Here is a 19,241-nt window from a genome sequence, read left to right as displayed (position 1 = left end):
CATACAACAGTGTCTGATACATACTAGGTGTCCAAAGTGAGCTTGTTGAGTGAATGAATGAATAAATGAAGCAGAGTATAATCATACGCAGAACTGAAAAAAAAATTACAGTCAATATATCTACTTAAAACAGAAACCAAGTTTTCATAGTAAGTACTGAGGATAAGTGAGACTTGATCCTGGGGGGGAAATTATAAATTACATTTAACTAGATTTAGGACACTTCTGTCCACTCCCTTTGAAGCCCATCTACATGACAATAAAGGAAGTTAAAAAAAATTTTTAAGGTAAACTCCCATATCAAAGAATGGGAGAGGAAGCAACAGCAGTAAAATTTTAAAAGCTGGAAAAGACAGACAAGTAGTCACTGACCTAGCAGACTAAGAAAGGAGAATCCCAACAGGAAAAGCCAAGAAGCAACATCTGATAATATAGGAACCACAAGAGGCTCAGGAACTGATTGCAGCAGGTACATTTAGGAGTAGAGGATGAGAATAGAGCTAAAAAAAGTGGATTAGGTTATATGTTTATTGCAGCACTTTTTACAATAGCCAAGATATGAAAGCAACCTAAGTGTCCATAAGTAGATGAATGGATAAAGAAGATGTGGTACATATACACAATGGAATACTAATACTATTTGGCCATAAGAAACAAATCCTACCATTTGCAACAATATGGATGGAGCTGGAGGACATTATGCTCAGTGAAATAAACCAGGCGGAGAAAGACAAATGCCAAATGATTTCCCTCATCTGTGGAGCAAAACTGAAGGAACAAAATAGCAGCATACTCAAGAGACTCCAAGAATGAACTAGTGGTTACCAAAGGGGAGGGGTGTGGGATGGTGGGTGGGTGGGGAGGGAGGGAGAAGGGGATTGAGGGGTATTATGTTTAGTACACATGGTGTGGGGGATCACGAGAACAGTGTAGCACAGAGAAGGCACATAGTGGATCTGTGGAATTTTGCTGCACTGATGGACAGTTACTGCATTGGGGTATGGGTGGAGACATGTTAATATTGGTAAATGTAGTAACCACATTGTTTTTTCATGTGAAACCTTAATATGAGTGTGTATCAATCATACCTTAATTTTTAAAAAAAGTGGATTATGTTGAAAAATTATAAGTAGTGGTTAGACCCTGTAAATATTCTCTCCCAAGCAAACAGAAGACTAGAAGTTTATTTTCTGGAGTACGACAAAAATGATGTGGAACTGAGTGAAAGCTGAGGGTAGAAGAAGGGTATTGAAAAGATGTGATTAAACAAATTATTATGTACAAAATGTTGACCTGATAGACTGCTAGTTGACTCGCAATATCTATTTTACCCTTCTTCTATAGTAGTAATAGAACCTAATTTTTATTTATATATGTATTTACTTTAGTTCACAGCCACTGGAATAAAAACAAAAATTGCTGATGTTCTGTAGCTCAGGTGCTAACATGATGACATTTAAGTCAATGGGAAGTGAACAGAAGCAATGTGTGCAACTTCCACATAGACATCAAGGCAAGGTGCTTGTTTTTCAGAAGACATGGTGGTAAACCATGTTGGACCATGTCAATTGGGACAATGCCCCAGAAATGACAAAGCAGTAATACAGAAGCAGCAGCCTAGGTTCCTAGCATTGGAGCCACCATACCTATTCTGGGCTGCTTACTCCCAAAATACTATGTAAGAGAGAAATAAACTTCTTAGATATATCCATCATATGTCAAGCAACAACTACCAGAATTGCAAAATAAATAGAGATAAACCAACAATTATAGTTGAAATTTTTAACACGTCTCTCAGAACCATCATTACAACTAGCAGACAAAAGAAATATTGAAGACATGACTAATACTATTAACATGCGTAAGTGACTGAATATATAAAGAAAACTATACACAACAGCAAATAGATATTGTATTCAAACATAATAGATTATTTTAAAAAATGGACCATATATGAGGTCGCAAAAACATCCCCAATAAATTCTAAAGAATTGTTATCCTTATCATATAGACTATCTTCCCCAACCACCAAGCTTTATTGCATTGCAAATTACCATATATAGCATTAATAATATAAATAGCCCTTAGGTTAAAAAGTCATGAAGGAACTTAAGAAACACTTAGAAGTGAATGATAACACACTCCATGTCAAAATCCATGGGACACAAATAAAGCTGTATTTAATGAAGAATTACAGCTTTAAAAAGAATTTATCAGTTAGGTGAATGTAGTAACCACATTGTTTTTCATGTGAAACCTTCATAAGCATGTATATCAATAATACATTAATAAAAAAAATTTTTTAATTTATCAGAAAACAAAAAACTGACCTAAGAATTCAACTTATAAATTTAGAAAAAGTACAATAGAGAAATCTCAAGAGGGAAAGACATAAGGAAGATATAGCAGAAATCAAGAGAGAAAAGAGAAATAAAAGGTTAATAAAACTAGAGACTGGTTCTTTGGAAAACAATTTAAGAATATATAGAGAGATAGCAAATGCAAAAAAAGTACAGAAGAAATAAGTATAGCAACTATAGACACAATTTAAAAATAATTGGTTTTAAGAATTATATGCTAATAAATTTGAAAACCTAATTGAATAGTCCTAGAAGAAAAGTACCAAAATTGGCACAAGAAGAAATACAGAACCTAAGTAGATCAATAAATAATAAAATAACTGAAAATGGTGGTCAAAGTCTTCCCACCAATCTCCCAAAGTGCCCCAGATGGTTTTATAGGTAATTTTCAAGAAATATTTCCAGATACAGTAAAAAATAAAAAAACTTTTCTATAATAGTAATAGAACCCTGATTTTTAGTTAGGAAGATCTAAGGAAGACTCCCAGTTAAAGATGGTGGGTTGAGAACATATTTATATATATAGCAAGAAAAGCTAATGTAGTCTTGATTCCAAAATAGGAAAAAATGAAAAATAAAATTACAGACCCCCTTTCACTTATGAATGCCATTGCATAGATCCTAAATAAATTATTAGCTAATGCACTAATTAGGATAAGTTTTGCTGCAGTAACAAGAAGTCCCAAACCATCAATGGCTTCATACAATAAGGTTCAGTTTCCACTCATACTATTATATGTCCATCTCAGGCAGCCTGAGGCTCTGCTCTGTGTCATTTTCTGGGTCTCAAGCTGACTGAACAGTGACCAAAAAGAATACACAGCATTGCTTGTCACAGTTTCAGAGGAAGAGAATGTGTTGGAATGCATACTTACTCTTAAAGCTTTCAACTGGAGCCAACATGTAACACATTTTCTCCCATTTCATTGGCCAGAATAAGTCATGTTATTGTATCTGGAAAACTATAGTAAAGCTTTAATGGCATAAAGTGACACCCTGGATCTCACAAATAGAATTATCATCTCATTTCAGTGGTGGCAGAATCAAATGGATCTTGGCCCCATAAATCACAGCTCAAAGTGATGTTTGCATTGGTCAAACACATGCAAGTCAACACAAGCTGTTAAACTGTAAAGTCAATTCAAATGGATATCCCTAAAATTAAACAGTCTTGCTTCCCCACTCCATTGAGAAACAACCCTTTGATTGATTTGAATAGATCCTGAATGTAGGGAAATGAAAGGGAATGAGATTTAAAGGGAATTAAAATGGATTAATTATCCTGGCAAAAATTTGTGCTCAACATGTGCTTGTCGTGTTGTATAAAACAACATACTAAAACTTTGAGGGGTCAAAAGCCCAAGAGGTAGAGAAACAAAACAAAGATATGTATCTGGATGGGCATTATTTATAACTTCATGGAAATACAGGTGCCAAAGTGTGGATGATACACACACACAGTAAGGTAACAGAGGAAGGAAAGTCAACAGAACTTATAATGAACATTCTAGAAGTTAACATCTCAACCAATAAAGATATTTTTAATGCTTTAATGTTTGGACAATTACCAGGATTCTTTCATAGATCATATTTTTCCTAGAAAAATACTGTATCCTCTTTCAAATATGTTATCAGTCTTGTTTCTCAAGTATCCTTAAATTTGCCAAACTTTGACCACATGATTCACATTCTTTTCCCTACAGAACTACAAGGTCTCATTTTTCCAAGTGTGAGATAGTTCCTCCTCCCTTGCATACCACAAGGCAGTCTCTGAAAAGGATCTTAGATTGTACTTGGGTATAAAAATTTTGATATAAGGAACTGGAATGTGGTGGTGCTAGCCTCTAGCTGATGAGCACTCACTCTCTTGCTTCCTTCTGGAATATTAGTCTTATAGAGGCAAGTCTCATTTTTAAATTCTAAGCCCACAGTCTTTATTAAAATCAATAATCATTTTATATAAATCCTTTTTACAAAAACACTTGAGGACTTTATGGTTTTCCCAAAGGCCTTCCTTAATAATTTGACATTCTAAACATCCTCTTTTGAAGTCTAGAGTCCTCATCATTGATTTTCTTTTTCAGTTAACTGTCACATCCTCCTCCTCAATAGCTTTAGGTATGGTGTGTGTGTCAAATTCCCTAACATCACTTTCATGGCTTCATAAAGTACTCTCCATCTTTTGCAAGATTTGCAATTTCACTTTGCAGTCAGTATGCACTGCACTGTCCAGTGATGAGACAAAGCTGTCAATAGAGAAATGCTAATGTTAAGCAGGGTGAGATAATTGACTCAAAAATAATTTTTAAGTTGTCTACTAGTAAATAATTCCATGTTATAACAACTTTTGCTTCCTGATATAGGCTGAACTGTCTCCTCCCCCCCTCAAATTTATATGCTTAAATTCTAATCCCCAGTACTTTAGGATGTAACTATTTGGAGATAAGGTCTTTAAAGAAGTAATGACATTAAACTAAGTTAAAATGTGGTCATTAGGTTGGGCCCTAATCCTATGTGACTGGTGTCCTTATAAGAAATACAGACACAGATGCTACAGAGGAAAGACAATGTAAAGACACAGGGAGAAAATGGCCATCTACAAGCCAGGGAGAGAGGCCTGGAACAAATCCTTGCCTCATGACACTGAGAAGGAACTAATCCTACTGACTTTGATCTTGGACTTCTTCCTTCTAGTACTGTGAGAAAATAATTTTCTGTTGTTTAAGCCACTCCATGGTACTGTTATAGCAGCCCTAGCAAACTAATATACCTCATATTCAAATTACCTTATCACTATAGAAACTTAGATCATGAAAAGTGTGTAAGGGCAGTGACTGTAATGGGGTTTGTGGAGGGGACTTGGTGAAGGGGGGAACCTAGTAAACATAATGTTCCTCATGTAATTGTAGATTAATGATACCAAAAAAAAAAAAAGTGTGTAAAGGAGTTATGGAATCATTTGGCAAACCACCTGGGCAGGGTAATGTCAAAGGAAGTAACAACTAATCTGAACATTTAAGTAATAGGTGTGAGCCTCCACAGTGGGCTCAGGGTATATTGTTCTAGGTAGAAAGGACACAAAAGACTAACTTCTAACACGCCTCCTTCCATCCACTTTTTATCCCTCTAACCCATTCATTCCATTGCACTAGTTCTGTTTTGCAAATAATGCTGTTATTCTTGCTTAAAACTCTTCCATGACTTCCTGCTACATTCAGGATAAAAACTAAAATCTTAACCCAGCCTCCTAGGCCCTCCACCACCAGGCCCCTACCTATTTCCAGCTTTATTTAATGCCATTCTACCCCCAGTCACTTTAAGTTTCTGTTACACAAGACTTCTTTAGGTTTTCCAACACCTTTGTCCAGTTTCAGGGCTTCTCCCCCCACCTCCAGCCCCTGATCCCACCAAAAGCTATCCAATTTGCATGGAACACTATTCCCACTCTCACCTCCTTTATTTATTTATCTATTTAAAAATTATCAGATACACGATCTTATGAAGGTTTCACATGAGCAACATTGTGGTTTCAACATTCACCCATATTATCAAGTCCCCCAACCCACCCCATTGCAATCACTGTCCATCAGTGTAGTTAAGATGCTATAGTCATTACTTGTCTTTTAAGTCTCACCTCTTTTAACTAATTCCTATTCATCCTTCAGATCTCAGCTGATTAAATCACAGGCTTCTCGATCTACTTTTTCATAACATTTCTCCAACTGTAATTATACTAATTATGCAATTACTTAAAGCCTGTCTCCTCAAGTAAACTGTAGGGACCTATGTGTCTTGGTTAAAGCTATATCCCCAGGGTCTAACATTGTGCCTCACCCATATTAAGTAGCCAATAAATATCTGTTGAATGAAGAGCAATGATTTGACTAGAAAACTAAAATGAGTTTTGTGACAAGTTTAGAGGGATTTTTTTTTAATCCTAAAACTTCAGTGGCCTCTGGTGGGACTATTAAGTACTTAAGATAGGAACTTATGTGCAGAGTGGTAAATTTTAGGACTGACCTTCCCTCCTTCAGGTATCCCATGCACACTGACTGGTTTCTAAGAGAAAAAGCCTATCCTCCACATAACCAATTTTAATCAAAAGGCCTTAATTTTAAAGTTAGACTAATGCACCAAGCAGTTATACAAAATAGAATGGCACTAGACATCTTAACAGCAGCACAGGATGGGACCTGTGCTATAATTAAATTTGAGTGTTGTGTATACATTCCAAATTATTCACAAAATGTCTCTGATTTCACTCCAGGACCTCTGAAAGCAAGTCCAAGCTATGTCAAGCCCAGAAGTCCCATGGATTACTATGGTATGGAGCTCATTTTCTAAATCCTTTTGAAGCCATAAAAGTGCAAATGGTGATGGAAATGGAACCCAAGATAGAAGTGCCCATCTTCCAAGACCCTCTTGACTGACCAGTGATGGAGATGTAACTGCACCCTTTGCTGCGCCCCCCTCTCAGCATGAAGCAGCCAAGGTCCCCTTTCCCTAGCAGTAGCTAGGGTCTCCATCTGTAGAGGAGGGAATGAGACAGGGACCATGGGTTTAGATGGAGTAGGGTGAGGGCCTCCAGAAAAAAACAAAGCAAGATAATCCATTGTGAGATTTGCTTTGGCCTGCTGGGGGACCCAGCTTATTTTTCTGACTTTACCCAGGTGCTGCTTTTCTTCCTCCAGCCCTAATCAAGCGATTTGCAACCTGGGCAGTTTAGCAAGCAAGACCAAAACAACATAGTAAAAACAGGAAGGATTTCATCATGAAGCTAAGATTGCATTTTAAAACCCAATTAGTTAAAAAGTAAGTTTCTTAACATACTCTTTAACAAACAGACACTAACTCAGCGCACCTTGGGAGCAAAGATGGCAGTCTTGATTGATATGCTCCCAGACTAGTAAACTGCTATCCTGGGAGGAAATCAGCAGTAAATTTCTTGTAAGTAACCCGGAAGACTAGTAAGTAACTTAATGTAGCTTCAAAGATAAACATTTTGGGACAATTTAACAGGTGTGCATCCCTAGCCCTTTGTCTCTCAACGGTCTATAAAAAACCATAGACAATGCACCACCCCGGGGACTCTCTTGCCCCTCTTGGCATGACCCAGGAGCTCTTGTCATCTCACTTTATCTCTAAATAAAAGCTTCTGCCTTGCTCTCCCAAAAAAAAAAAAAAAAGCCTATCCCCCACATCCTTACTAACTGCACAAGCTAGGATTGCCACACTTTTGAATTTAAGTATTTTTTTTGGCTCTTCATATTCCTAAACCTAGGCACTTACCAGGTTGAGGTAGGGGTGGAAACTCAAAAACCAGGCCCATAAAAACCATAGGACTCCCACCGCCCTGATCTCAATCCTGAGTTGACCAATTTTTGGCATTCTCAGTTAAGGCAACTCTGGGGCAGCATGCAGTGTTAAGAGCTGCCACTAGATGGCGCTATTCTGCCAATGCACCTTATTCGGGAACGCAGAAATGGAATTCCACAACATCCTGGTTCTTCCAGAACCAAGAAAGATTAAGTTTGGGCTCAGGGCATGTCACACCCAGAATCTTTAGGTCTGGCATTCCCAAAGGAAAGTTTCCATCCCAGGTTGGACCAAATAAGACAAGCAAGTGGTACAGGTATAAATTCCAATGGCTTTATTAAGTCCCTCTTTCTGGGGATGGCAGGACCTCATAGTTGGAAAGCTAAAGTCAGGAAGCTGTGGTCTTAATATGGGTCATTAAAGGGGTACAAAGGGTGCCCGGCATCTCTTGGGACCCTCTTCCCATCCACCTGGAAAGAGAGAGAGACAGATGACTCCATCAGCAGGAGTTTACATTCCAAAGACACAGGGCATCTTTCCCGAAATCTTCATGAACCCGAAATCACCTGTGCACAGCGCTATGCCACCTAGCAGTGACGGGGCCCTGGCCTCAAAGAATGAGACAGTGTCAATACCATTCCAGCACAAAACCCTTAGCCTGGTCTGTATCTGCCCCTGCCCCTAAGAGTTTACAGTCTCATCTGGAATAAGCAACTACTTATTTCCTGTGTACAACAGGCTTCAACCCAACCTCTACCAAGACTGAGAATGCCTTCCAAGCTCCTCTCATTTCTGTCAGTTACTGAGAACTTGCTATATGCCAGGAACTGGAATCATTTCTCAGATAGAAAGCTGAGGCTTGGAGAAGTTAAATAACTTGTTCTAGGTTACAAGATATCAAGGTGCAGGACTGGGACTCACAGGCTGTATGCCTTATCCCTGAGCCACACTACTTCCCTGAGCTCAATGAAGGAAAAAGAACCCACTGTGTCCAGGACAGCAATCCTACTGAAAACATCCTGCCTCCTCTCTGACCAGCAAGGTTGAGGCCAGACTTAGGCCACAATCCCACCCCAAATCTCAAATTCCCTGACTCTGGGAAGATGATACATACTCACCGTAAGCATGGGCACAATGTATCGCCAATTTTTGTTCAGGGCACCAAGCTGCTTCATCTCTTCTGCACTAAAAGTGAAGTCGAACACCTGGGGATGGGGAGTGGGGGGTCAGAAAACCCAGCTCTGTTAGTTGAAGTTGGGGTTCCAGATCACTGACTTCTTAGCCAGGCAGAATGGAGGCAGACCGTGTCCCAGTGGGCTAAAGAAGAGAGGACCCATCATTAAGTACCTGGATGTTCTGAAGGATACGGGAAGGTGTGATACTCTTGGGGATGCAGATCACTTTCCTCTGGACCTGCCACCTAAGGTGGGGGATTGACATAGATGGGGAAGAGGATTCTGTACTCACAAGCATTGTTTCACTCTCCATGCAGCCCTCCCTATGCTTCTGGACCCCAAGCCCCACTGCAATGGGGAACATGCCTCAGAGTAGCCTCCACCGAGATCACAAAGCAAGATTCTCAGCCTCCTCCAGGCACTTGGGTAAGGAACCTCTCAACCCTTGCCTCCCATCCCAGGAGGCCTCTCCCTGATCTCTCTACCTTTCCTCAAGATTGCCCATACCTGAGCAAAATCTGAGCTGGAGATCGGCCATACTTTTCAGCCAGTGCCAGGACCACAGGATCCTCAAGCAGGACAGGTTCGGCAGGATCACGCCAAGCACGATCAGAGGAGCCCAGAGGGCTATAAGCAGTTACCTCCAAGCCGCGTGCTTGGCAGTGGGCAATCAGCTCATTCTGAGCCAGGTATGGGTGGCATTCCACCTGAGCCAGGAAACCACCCATCACTATGCATGTCTTGACCAGTCCTGCACTGCTGACCCCCCACATGCCTCAGTCCACTTTCTCACCCTCCATTTTCCACTGTCCATTTCATTCTTTTCCCACACTTCAATCCCCTTCTTGATGCAGTGGCTTTCTGTATCAACACTTTTGACAACTCATTAGCATGTCCATGAAGGAGGCTCATCATCTGCTCATGCATGCTCTTGCACACATGACCCCCAGCCAAATGATCTGCTTTGCTGTGCTCACCTGCAGGACAGCTGGGTGCACAGAGGCCACACTGAGCACATCATTGATCTGCCGACTGTTGAAGTTGGAAAGGCCCAGTGCCCGCACCAGCCCCTTAGCCACCAGTGCCTCCAGAGCCTTCCAAGTCTCCTTGTAGTGGGTGGAGTCATAGCGGATAGTCCCATCAGCATTCTTAGGGAAAAGGTTGTCTCCCCGCCTAAGTGAAAGACAGCCCCCAAGAGTGGGCATAAATGCCATGTCTCTGCCTTACCTGCTCATCCAGGCCACTCTATGTCCCATACTCCATGCCCAGAAAGGATAAAGGGCCAAGAATGAGAAACAAACATGGTTTCTCACCCCTTCCAGATTGTCACATTCTCTATACAGAATTCTATATGGAATGCCCATTTCCCCTCCTCTTTTCCCTAGACAGATTCTATCTCACCTCCCCTGGTGAGTCCTTAGGCCCTTCCTCCTCAGGGAGTTGCATGCATGCTCTTGCAGCCTTCTTCCAGACAAGGCAGAGCAGGTGGGAGGCTCCTCTCACACCCTCTGCTGGAGCTTATTCTTTATTGTAACTCCAGACCCTAGCTCTACAGAAACTAGTATGTTTCCTGGATGAATAGAGAGAGTGGGAGGGACCACTCACGCACACCCTGGGAGACACACATGTGAAGCCACACTCCTTTTTCTGTAGCTAAAGGCCTAGCTGCCGTGCCTGAAAAGCCTGAGTTCCCACAGATGAATGCTCCTCTCTTGCTCTGCTACTGTGCTTCAGGATCAGTTACTAACAAAGTCCTTAAACCCCGACTCCCTGGACAAGGACCCTAAGGCTCACTCAAAGGCATAAGGCCAGTGCATCAGGTACAGATCCAGATACTCCAGCTGGAGGTCCGCCAGCGTCTTCCGCAGGGCAGGCTCCACATCCTCGGGGTGGTGCTTAGTATTCCACAGCTTGGAAGTCACAAACAACTCCTCCCGAGGCACTGCCTGGTGCAGGGAGCAGGACCCACAGTGAGAAAAGCCATGGGCACACAGTCTCACCCACCCTCACCGCCGGGAGAGGAATTAAAAGAAGCTGATACCAAGTCCCTCCAGCCTCAGCCCCAGTCTCTGAGCTATTTCACCCCACCACTCTGAAGCCCCAGCTCTCACCTTGCCGGGTCCCACATCCTCCTTCAGGGCCTCCCCAATCTCAGTCTCATTGCCGTAGATGGCAGCACAGTCAATGTGGCGGTAGCCTACACTCAGGGCATACTTAACAGCAGCTTTTACCTGCCAAGTGAGAGAAGCAGAGGTTTCAGCTCTGTCGGTCTGCCCTCCTGAGGGTCACTGATGGGGGAATGGAGCAGATATATACCACTGCAGTCAGGGGTAAGAAGACAGAGGATGGTACTGTTCTTGAGGACCAGAAACCTCTTCTGAGATCCCAAGCCCTTTATCCCTATCCTATTAACCCCTAAGGTTCCTTCCTACCCAAGCAATCTCATCAGGGCCCAGCAAAAAAACTAACAAGATGTTCCCAGCTAGATGCTCAAAAGATGGATGGATCCCCTGACAGAGGACATAAGTACAGATCATGGAGACAGGTCCCCAGCCCTGAGGAGCTAGCTGGTTAAGGAAACACAACCCACAGGTTAATAATTCCTAGGTCAAGGCCCCACAGAGACCCTCAGGAGGCTCTGTACACCAAGTGAACAGAAGAGATGAGTGAGGGAGAAAATGAAGGCAGGCAGAGAAGTAAGATGGAAGCTGGGCCCAGGGCCCACTGCAGGGAGAGAAGAAAGCAGGCACCAAGTAGGAGAACAGGTCAGTCAAAATGCTAAAAAACAGACTAAAACATGGCATCAGAGGCAGAACCAAGGGCGCCAGGCCCTTGCTACTCAAGATTCCAAACTAGGTGCAGCTCTAATATCCAGACTATTCCCTTCCCCCTGACCGTCCCCCTGCTGCTCCATGCCCCTCTCCCATGTCTTGGCCCTCGCTCTGGTCTCCACGTGCCTCCTCCATCTAGATCCTGGACTTGTCCCAGGCCACATCAGTGCCTGCCTGGAGCACAAAGGCCCCAGCTCTAGGATGCTATGCAGCTACAGAAAGGAAAGCAAAGAAAATGAGATGCCTCACCCCGGGTGGAAGCTGAATCTGCAGCTGTGTTACCCTAGGAAAGCAGATCTCCATTCTCAGGCTCCCTTAGGCTGGCAGGGTCTACTACACCAGAGGGTCTGTAACTCCAGTGAGCAGCTGCCTTTTGTTTTCAATCCTTGAGCTAAGAAAGACTTTCATGTTTTTAAATGGTTACTAGTACATAATCACCCCCATTTTGCAACCCATCCAGCAAAATCTAAACTATTAACCATCTGGTTCTTTAAGAGAAAGTTTGTTAACCCTTGGTCTACAGTTGACCTAGTTATTCTTCATCAATGCCTGACACCTGCTGTGTGCCTCCCTCTGGACTTAACACTAGGGAGACCTAGTCCTCAAGGAGCCCAGGGGTCCAGGGCAGTAGGGAGACATGATCACAGCACAGGGTGATAAGTGCCATACTGAGGGTCAGCCTAGAGACAGGCAAAGAGGGGACCACATCTGCCACTCAGTGCTGATCCAGTTAAGGAAAGATTCCTCCCCATGCCCTTGGTCCAGCCGGGCCCCTCAGCCCCTCAAAGTCAGCTGGCAAAGCCAAGGGTTCACTGCTGGTTCCTTTTTCCCTTATTTCTTCTCACTGCCCTCCAAGTTCATTCCCACCTGAAGTGGAGCAGAGGGCTGGCACCGCTGGGGAAAATGAAGGGACCCTCTCCCAAACACTGCCTTTTCTTGAGCAAAAACTTAAGAGGCCCTCCTCCTCTTCCCTCATCCCTCACCTCACCAGACTGGCTCTTCCAGGTGCCCAATCCAATCAGGGGCATCTTCTGCCCAGTGTGCAGGAGGACACAGTTAGCCGCCATTGTTCCCTGAAACACAGATGGGAAAAGAACAGTGTGGGGGTCAGTGCTGCTGCCTGGGCCTCCATGATGCAATGGGCAAGACTCACAGAGGTGACAGAACAAGTGCACGGTTGTGTGTCTGTGCCTGTGAGCAGAGGCAGCTGAGACACGGTGCCCAGAACCAACCAAAGCCAGGATCTCCTGGACAAACAGTAATTAGACCACCAATCTGGCTGTCCTAACCTCTACTAGGCTCAAGGTCTGTGCTGAAGGGCTCTAATACCTAAAAAAAGGCAGGGTGGGCTCCCTACAAGAACCCGGCTTTGACTGTGTGAGGTCTCAGGCCAGTGTAACTCAGGCAAAGGCCATTAGGGGACCAAGGGAGAACAGGTGACAGAACAGGCTCAGGAAAGAGACACTTTTCTGAGGATGAAATGAATGTCTACACAGACTCTGAGCTGCTCTCACAGAGGTCTCATCCATGCCACTAGGCATGGAAGTATACCTTACCAGGGAAGTAAACCAGTTTTTAGATGGACACAGGCTCAGAGAGCTGAAGTTATTTGCCCTAAATCAACAGCTAAGAAGTGACCCAGCCAAGGATCCAAAGAGGAGCTAATGGAAAAAGGCAGGTACACACAGACTGTATAATGCTGTTATGTCTCACAGTAAACACGTGATATACAATATGCTATAGAAAAGTAAGTGATTTCTGTAGGGCAAGGACCAGGGAACACAGACACTGGCTTTTAAGAATGAGTTGGACTTTCCCAAGAATCAAGGGGAAAAGTCTTTCTCGGAAGAGGACCTAGACTCAGGAATTCAGTGCAGCAGAAAGCAGTTAATTACAGATACCAGAAAATTTCCATCTGAACAAAGCAGTTGGGATGACTGCAGCAACCCCCTGTGGGGAGCTATGAAAAGCAGATGCCCCCAAATAGCCCAGGAATACTCAGTCAGCAAATGATGCAATGTTCCAGGCCTTGTGTTTAAGAGACACACATATTCAAACAGAGTCCCTGCCCTCCTGGAGTTTACAGTCTGGTACAGGAGGATGAGGATATCAGCACAGAGATATGACCCAATCTGCCTAGTGCTACAAGAAAAGAGTAACCCTGCCAGGATGTCTTCTTGGGGACTTCTGAGTCCCTCTTGCTGACCAGGAGTGAGAAAGGAAAAGGAGAAAGAATGCTTACCCTAAGAGTCTATCAGGTTTAAACCACCTTTGCCCTCAATCTCATCAGTACTATAAATAGTACTCTCCTGGGATTGATTTCATGGCTGCAGTACCTTTATAAAGGTAACCTTTGTCTCCAAGGTCTGAAAGGGCATCAAGAATTCGGTACAGCAGATAATAAGACAAGTTGTAAGTACAAACATACCAAAATCATCTTTCTCAATACTTCTAAGGAAGAATTTTATACTGTAGTATAACTTAGTTTTGAAGACCACTCTTTTCTGCTAACAACAAAAACAAAAACAAAAACAAAAAGCATACCACAAATCCCTGAGAGCAGCACTCTGTTACTAAACCTCCCAGGAGGCAAGCACGGGAAAACTACTCCCTGGACCCCACAGGAAGAACTAGCCTGCCAGGTGTCACCAGGGTCTATGGCTGGTTTCCTCAGCTTGATCCCCAAACAAGTGACCTGTTGGCCTCTCCTAGATTTCCCAGCACATACGGGAGGGCTCTGAAATTACACCTGGGCTGAGTGCTTGAACAAAAACCCAGCCTAAGGGGAAAAAAGGAAGAAGAAACCTGACGCTTGCTTCTCCCTTTCTTTTGCTGGTGAAACTGAAAACCAAAACGACTGAGGCTTGCCAGGCAGGATCACAGAGGTAAGAACAAAGACCTGCAAAGAGTAAGAGCTCCCAAGGAGGGCATGGAGGGGCCACAGCTAAAGACAGATGTTTTTCTCTAGTACAAGAGTCATCCTCTATCAGCTACTAACTTCCTCATCTTCTACTTGAGACAACAGGCTTACCAGCCTAGCCCTGCTGCAGGCTTTGGGCTTGTCAGGAACTGCCTCCCTAGACCTCTGGCAGCACTTACAACCTTCGTGTTGTTTTGGGAAAGGTTCTAGATGCAAAAGAGAGAAGTGGGTGGGTGGGTGTGGGGAGAGGGAGAAAGGGGTAGTATCAGAATCCAGGTTTCATTACTCCTAAGTCAGCGCCTAGGTTTGTCTCTGGGCTCATTTTTCCCTTCTCAGAGGGTTCTACAGTTGCTGCTGGAGTGCCAGGAACTGAAAAATACAGGAAAAAGAGGAAGCAGTGTTCCCTGGCTGCACCAGCCATTCCTCCGCCTTCCATAGATGTGGGGTGGCCCAGTGCTATCCCCCAATGCTCTTCTCACTCTCTAGTTGAGCTCATGACTTCACTTACCACTTTTAGCACCAATTCTGCCAAGCCCAGTTCTGTATGTTCAACTCCCACTGGACATCTCCACTAGTATGTGCTCAAGATGCCTGAGACTCAACATGTCGAAAACTACTCATCAAATTCAGCAACACAGGAAAACACAGAGAACTAACGGAAAATAGTTAAAGCTCTAAGGTTACATAGATCTGGTTTGAATCTCAGCCCCCCATGTTGAAGAGATACTGTATCTAAAGCACTGTGCGATACGCCTGACCCGTGCTCTTTCTGTGCACTCTGTCTCACCAGGGACTCAAGGCCTTGGACAACAACTGTCAGAGCAAACCAGACATGTTCACAGTCTGCCATGGGGGTCTTAAAAAGCCATCTAAATGAAGCATTTCAGTTCATTTGAGGCATTTTTGAGCCTTTGCAGATTATGGTTTAGACATATGGGGAGCAGAGCATATCTTCTGTACTTCTAAGATGCCAGCTTAAGAAAACCATCTTAAATATGTCATGGTGGCTAAGATTTGGTCTATTTGGTTAGGTTAAAAATCCTGTTAATACCTGTAAATATAAAAAAAGATAGTGTTTCCAGAGAATACAAGTAGTGATTCTACAGCATCTCACTACGCTGATGGACAGTGACTATATGGGGTTTGTGGGGGGAATTTGGTGAAGGGGGGAGCCTAGTAAACATAATGTCCTTCATGTAACTGTAGATTAATGATACCAAAAAAAAAAAGATAGTGTTTCAGAGAAGACAAGTAGTGATTCTATAGCATCTTACTACGCTGATGGACAGTGACTGTAATGGGGTATGTGGGGGGGGACTTGGTGATGGGGGGAGTCTAGTAAACATAATGTTCCTCATGTAATTGTAGATTAATGATACCAAAAAAAAAAAAAAACCCTAGAGGTGGTAAAAAAGAAAAGATAGTATTTTCAGAAGACAAGTAGTGACTCTATAGAATCTTACTATGCTGATGGACAGTGACTGCAATGGGGTATGTGGTGGGGACTTGATAGTAGGGGGGAATGTAGTAACCACAGTGTTGCTCATGTAAAAACTGAGCATAAAATTGTATATCAATAATACCTTAACAACAACAAAAAAGACAGTGTTTGCTCCAAACTGTAATGTAAAACCTAAGACTGCAATAACACTTTCTGTACTTCCAAATGTATGTGAAAGGAATTTTAAAGTATTTATTTTTTAAACCTTTCTTCAGTTCATCTGTATCTACCTCCACTATCACTGCTCTAACTCTGACCACCCCTACCTGAACCACGGGATCTCTCTGCTTCCTTTCTCCCCACAATCTACTCACTAAATATGACCATGTGACTCCCAGGCTCAAACTCTTCCGCCAGTTCTCTCCTACCCTCAGGACAAAGTCCAAATTCCTTAATAATGCCCTTTATAACCTGGTTTCCACCTTCCTTATTTTTCCACCAACTCATTTCAAACTCCCTATTTCAGACTTTGCAGAACCAAGCCTCTTGACTTACTTGACTCCAGCCCTCTGCAAACTTTCCTTCCCCAAGCTCCACCCTTGCCAGACTAACTGCTTCTCATCCTTCAGCCAGCATTTTAAATTTCTGGCTCCTCCTATGTACTAATGTGCACACATCTGTAGGTACTTGTTTATATTAGTTTCCCCCCACAAACCTGGCTACTCTTGAGGACACACGCAAACAGGGGAGATCTTCACATCTGGAGGAGCATTTGAGAAGTCACTCCCTCCTCTGTCACCTTCTTCCCTTACTTCTTGGTTAATGTGGAAAGAATCACCTCTGGAAAATACCAAAGCACTTTATTTACTATCTCCGGCAAAAAAATCCCAGTGGTTCCAGACAGGATGAGAGGGATTGCTCCTCCACAGCTAAGAAAACAGACTCTGAGAAAAGTAATAAGCCTGAATAGAACCATCAAGACTCTTCGACGGGAGGTACGGCAGCCCTAAGTACCCACGGGCTGAAGCGAAGATTTAATAGCAGCCCCAATCGGTGAAGTTTCAGATTCAAGTTTCACTGTTAACAAAGCTCTGAGGTAACAAAAACAGAATACCCTGGCATTCCCAAGCCCAAGGCAGGTAGGTACCTAAGCAAGCGAACTCTACCCGCTCCCGCCACGACTAAGAAGCATTTCTGTAATTCCAAAGGCCAGAGCTCCTGGAAAACTCGTGTTGGTGAGCAAACAAAAAGATGGCAACTAAAACTTACTGAACCCCTAATATGCGCTGGGCGCTTTCAAAGCTTTTGTCTCCCTTAATTCTCGCTACAGTTCTGATGTGGGAACTTAAATTTCTACGGCTTAGGGAACTGAAGTTTGGAGAAACTGGTAACTTATCCAAGATCACACAGCGAGTAAGAGGAAGAGTCCAAATCCAAAACCAAGTCTTGGCCACCTCCAGAGCCTGCGCTCTCCGCACTGTTCCGGGCTAAAGACCACCTCCTCTGCGATAATTATAATGCAGCGGCCGAGGAAACTCACCTCGGCACGAGCACAGAGCGCGAACGCGGTGGTGTGACCTCGGCTCAGTTCTGCGCCCTGTTAGCGGTCCAAAGGGCCTCAGTCCCCGGGACTGGTGGGCTGCAAGGGACCTGACTTAAGTCTGACCGTGAAAAGGAAGCTGCTCCGGGAGGAGGAGAAAAGGCAGGGCCCTCAGCATCACGCGCAGTGCTGGACCCCGCCCCGCACCGCCCCGAGAAGGAGCTCTATGGCCGAAGCCGGAGCTGGAAGTCTGTGCCGTCCCCTCCCCCGGGTGCTGCTGGCCGGACTGGAGAGAACTTGGACACACCTGATCCCACGGGTCTGGAGATCGCTTGGGCTCCGCGAAGCCGGCGACGGCCACGTGGGGAGCTGGGGGCGGGACCTCCGCTGGCCCACATTGCACCGCTCGCGGGGTCAGGCCGCTCTACGCCTCTAGGGCACCCGCCGCCGGAAGGAGAGCACAGGCTGCCGCTTTGCACGTTCCGCGGTTGTCGGCTGCCCCTCTGGATAGTCAGAGCTCGCTGTTGCTCCGTTCTCTCCCTTCGAGTCGGGTTGGCGGAGTTCCCATAATGTAACCAAGCGGGCCCTTTTTTTTTCGTCTGGGAAACAAGCCCAGAGAGCAGCCGCAACACGATTGAGCATACGACAAAGAGCTCTGATCTCTAGACTCCAAGAGGTAGAAAGTCCGTGGTCCCTGTGTCTGGACCGTGGACCCTGGCCATGCATTTTTATGTGCCAGGCTCTGTGCTAGACTTTATAAAGATGATTTTGTTGTATTTTCACAACTTGGAAGGGGAATGTTCTTAATTCCCTGTAAGTCTTTTTATTGAAATACAGCATAGATACAGAAAAATGCAAAAATCTTAATATATTACAGGGCTATGATTATTTTGCTATGTAACTACCGTCCAGGTGATAAAAATACGTTACCTGTGATGGAGGTATTCACATTCCATTTTACAGACTAGACAGACTCAGCAAGGTAAAACAGCTTGCCCAAAGAATGCTGGTGAGGATTTGGAGAAAAGGGAGCCCTCCTACACTGTTGGTGGAAATGTCAACCATTGTGGAAAGCAATATGAAGGTTCCTCAAAAAACTAAAAATAGAAATACCATTTGACCCAGAAATTCCAATCCTAGGAATTTATCTGAAGAAAACAAGATCCCTGATTCGAAAAGACATGCATCCCTACGTTTATCGCAGCACCATTTACAATAGCCAAGATACAGAAGCAACCCCAGTGTCCACCAGTAGATGAATGGATAAATAGGTGATACATATACACGATGGAATATTATTCAGCCATAAGAAGAAAACAAATCCTACCATTTGCAACAGCATGAATGGAGCTAGAGGGTATGCTCAGTGAAATAAGCCAGGCGGAGAAAGACAAGTACCAAATTATTTCACTCATTTTTGGAGTATAACAACAAAGCAAAACTAAAGGAACAAAACAGCAGCAGACTCAGACTACAGGAAGGGACTAGGTGTAAGGTTGGAGGCACCGGAGGGAGGGGTGAGCACATCGGACAATGATGATGTGCCAAAGTTCCCGGCTGCTGCCCCCTCCCAACCTGAAAAATGTGCCTTAGGCTAGCCAATCCTCCCACCGCTGTAAATCTATGCTCTGCCTCCCCCTACCTTCTTTAAAAACTCC

At 43.9% G+C, this 19,241-nt stretch overlaps 1 protein-coding gene across 4 annotated transcripts; it reads right to left on the bottom strand.

Moving 5' to 3' along the window:
- Positions 1 to 7,987: 7,987 nt before the first annotated feature.
- Positions 7,988 to 17,946, bottom strand: AKR1A1 (aldo-keto reductase family 1 member A1). 4 transcript variants are annotated; one of them, XM_017668107.3, is made up of 10 exons: positions 17,584 to 17,822; positions 16,759 to 16,883; positions 12,666 to 12,755; positions 10,963 to 11,082; positions 10,646 to 10,797; positions 9,829 to 10,024; positions 9,359 to 9,558; positions 9,024 to 9,096; positions 8,795 to 8,881; positions 7,988 to 8,146 (listed from the first exon to the last, which is right to left on the bottom strand). In XM_017668107.3, exons 3-10 carry the CDS (start codon positions 12,747 to 12,749, stop codon positions 8,081 to 8,083), a joined length of 978 nt encoding a protein of 325 aa, XP_017523596.1. In that variant the 5' UTR covers positions 12,750 to 12,755; positions 16,759 to 16,883; positions 17,584 to 17,822; the 3' UTR covers positions 7,988 to 8,080. The 4 variants fall into 4 exon arrangements, with proteins under 4 accessions (XP_017523596.1, XP_017523597.1, XP_017523595.1 ...); XM_017668108.3 differs by lacking the exons at positions 16,759 to 16,883; positions 17,584 to 17,822 and adding an exon at positions 17,891 to 17,946; XM_017668106.3 differs by lacking the exon at positions 16,759 to 16,883 and having other exon boundaries at positions 17,584 to 17,818.
- Between the last annotated feature and the right edge of the window lie 1,295 nt (positions 17,947 to 19,241).

This window comes from Manis javanica, chromosome 4, assembly GCF_040802235.1.
Source record: "Manis javanica isolate MJ-LG chromosome 4, MJ_LKY, whole genome shotgun sequence".
Taxonomy (NCBI): Eukaryota; Metazoa; Chordata; class Mammalia; order Pholidota; family Manidae; genus Manis; species Manis javanica.
This window is presented reverse-complemented; position numbering and strand designations above follow the sequence as displayed.

Excerpts from the sequence above, each read along its gene's own strand:
- AKR1A1 (XM_017668108.3), bottom strand. The coding sequence starts at position 12,749 with ATGGCGGCTAACTGTGTCCTCCTGCACACTGGGCAGAAGATGCCCCTG. Across the intron at positions 9,559-9,828 it reads TGCACCCAGCTGTCCTGCAG|GTGGAATGCCACCCATACCT; the intron begins GTGAGCACAGCA and ends TTCCTGGCTCAG. Across the intron at positions 8,147-8,794 it reads ACATTGTGCCCATGCTTACG|GTGGATGGGAAGAGGGTCCC; the intron begins GTGAGTATGTAT and ends CTCTCTTTCCAG.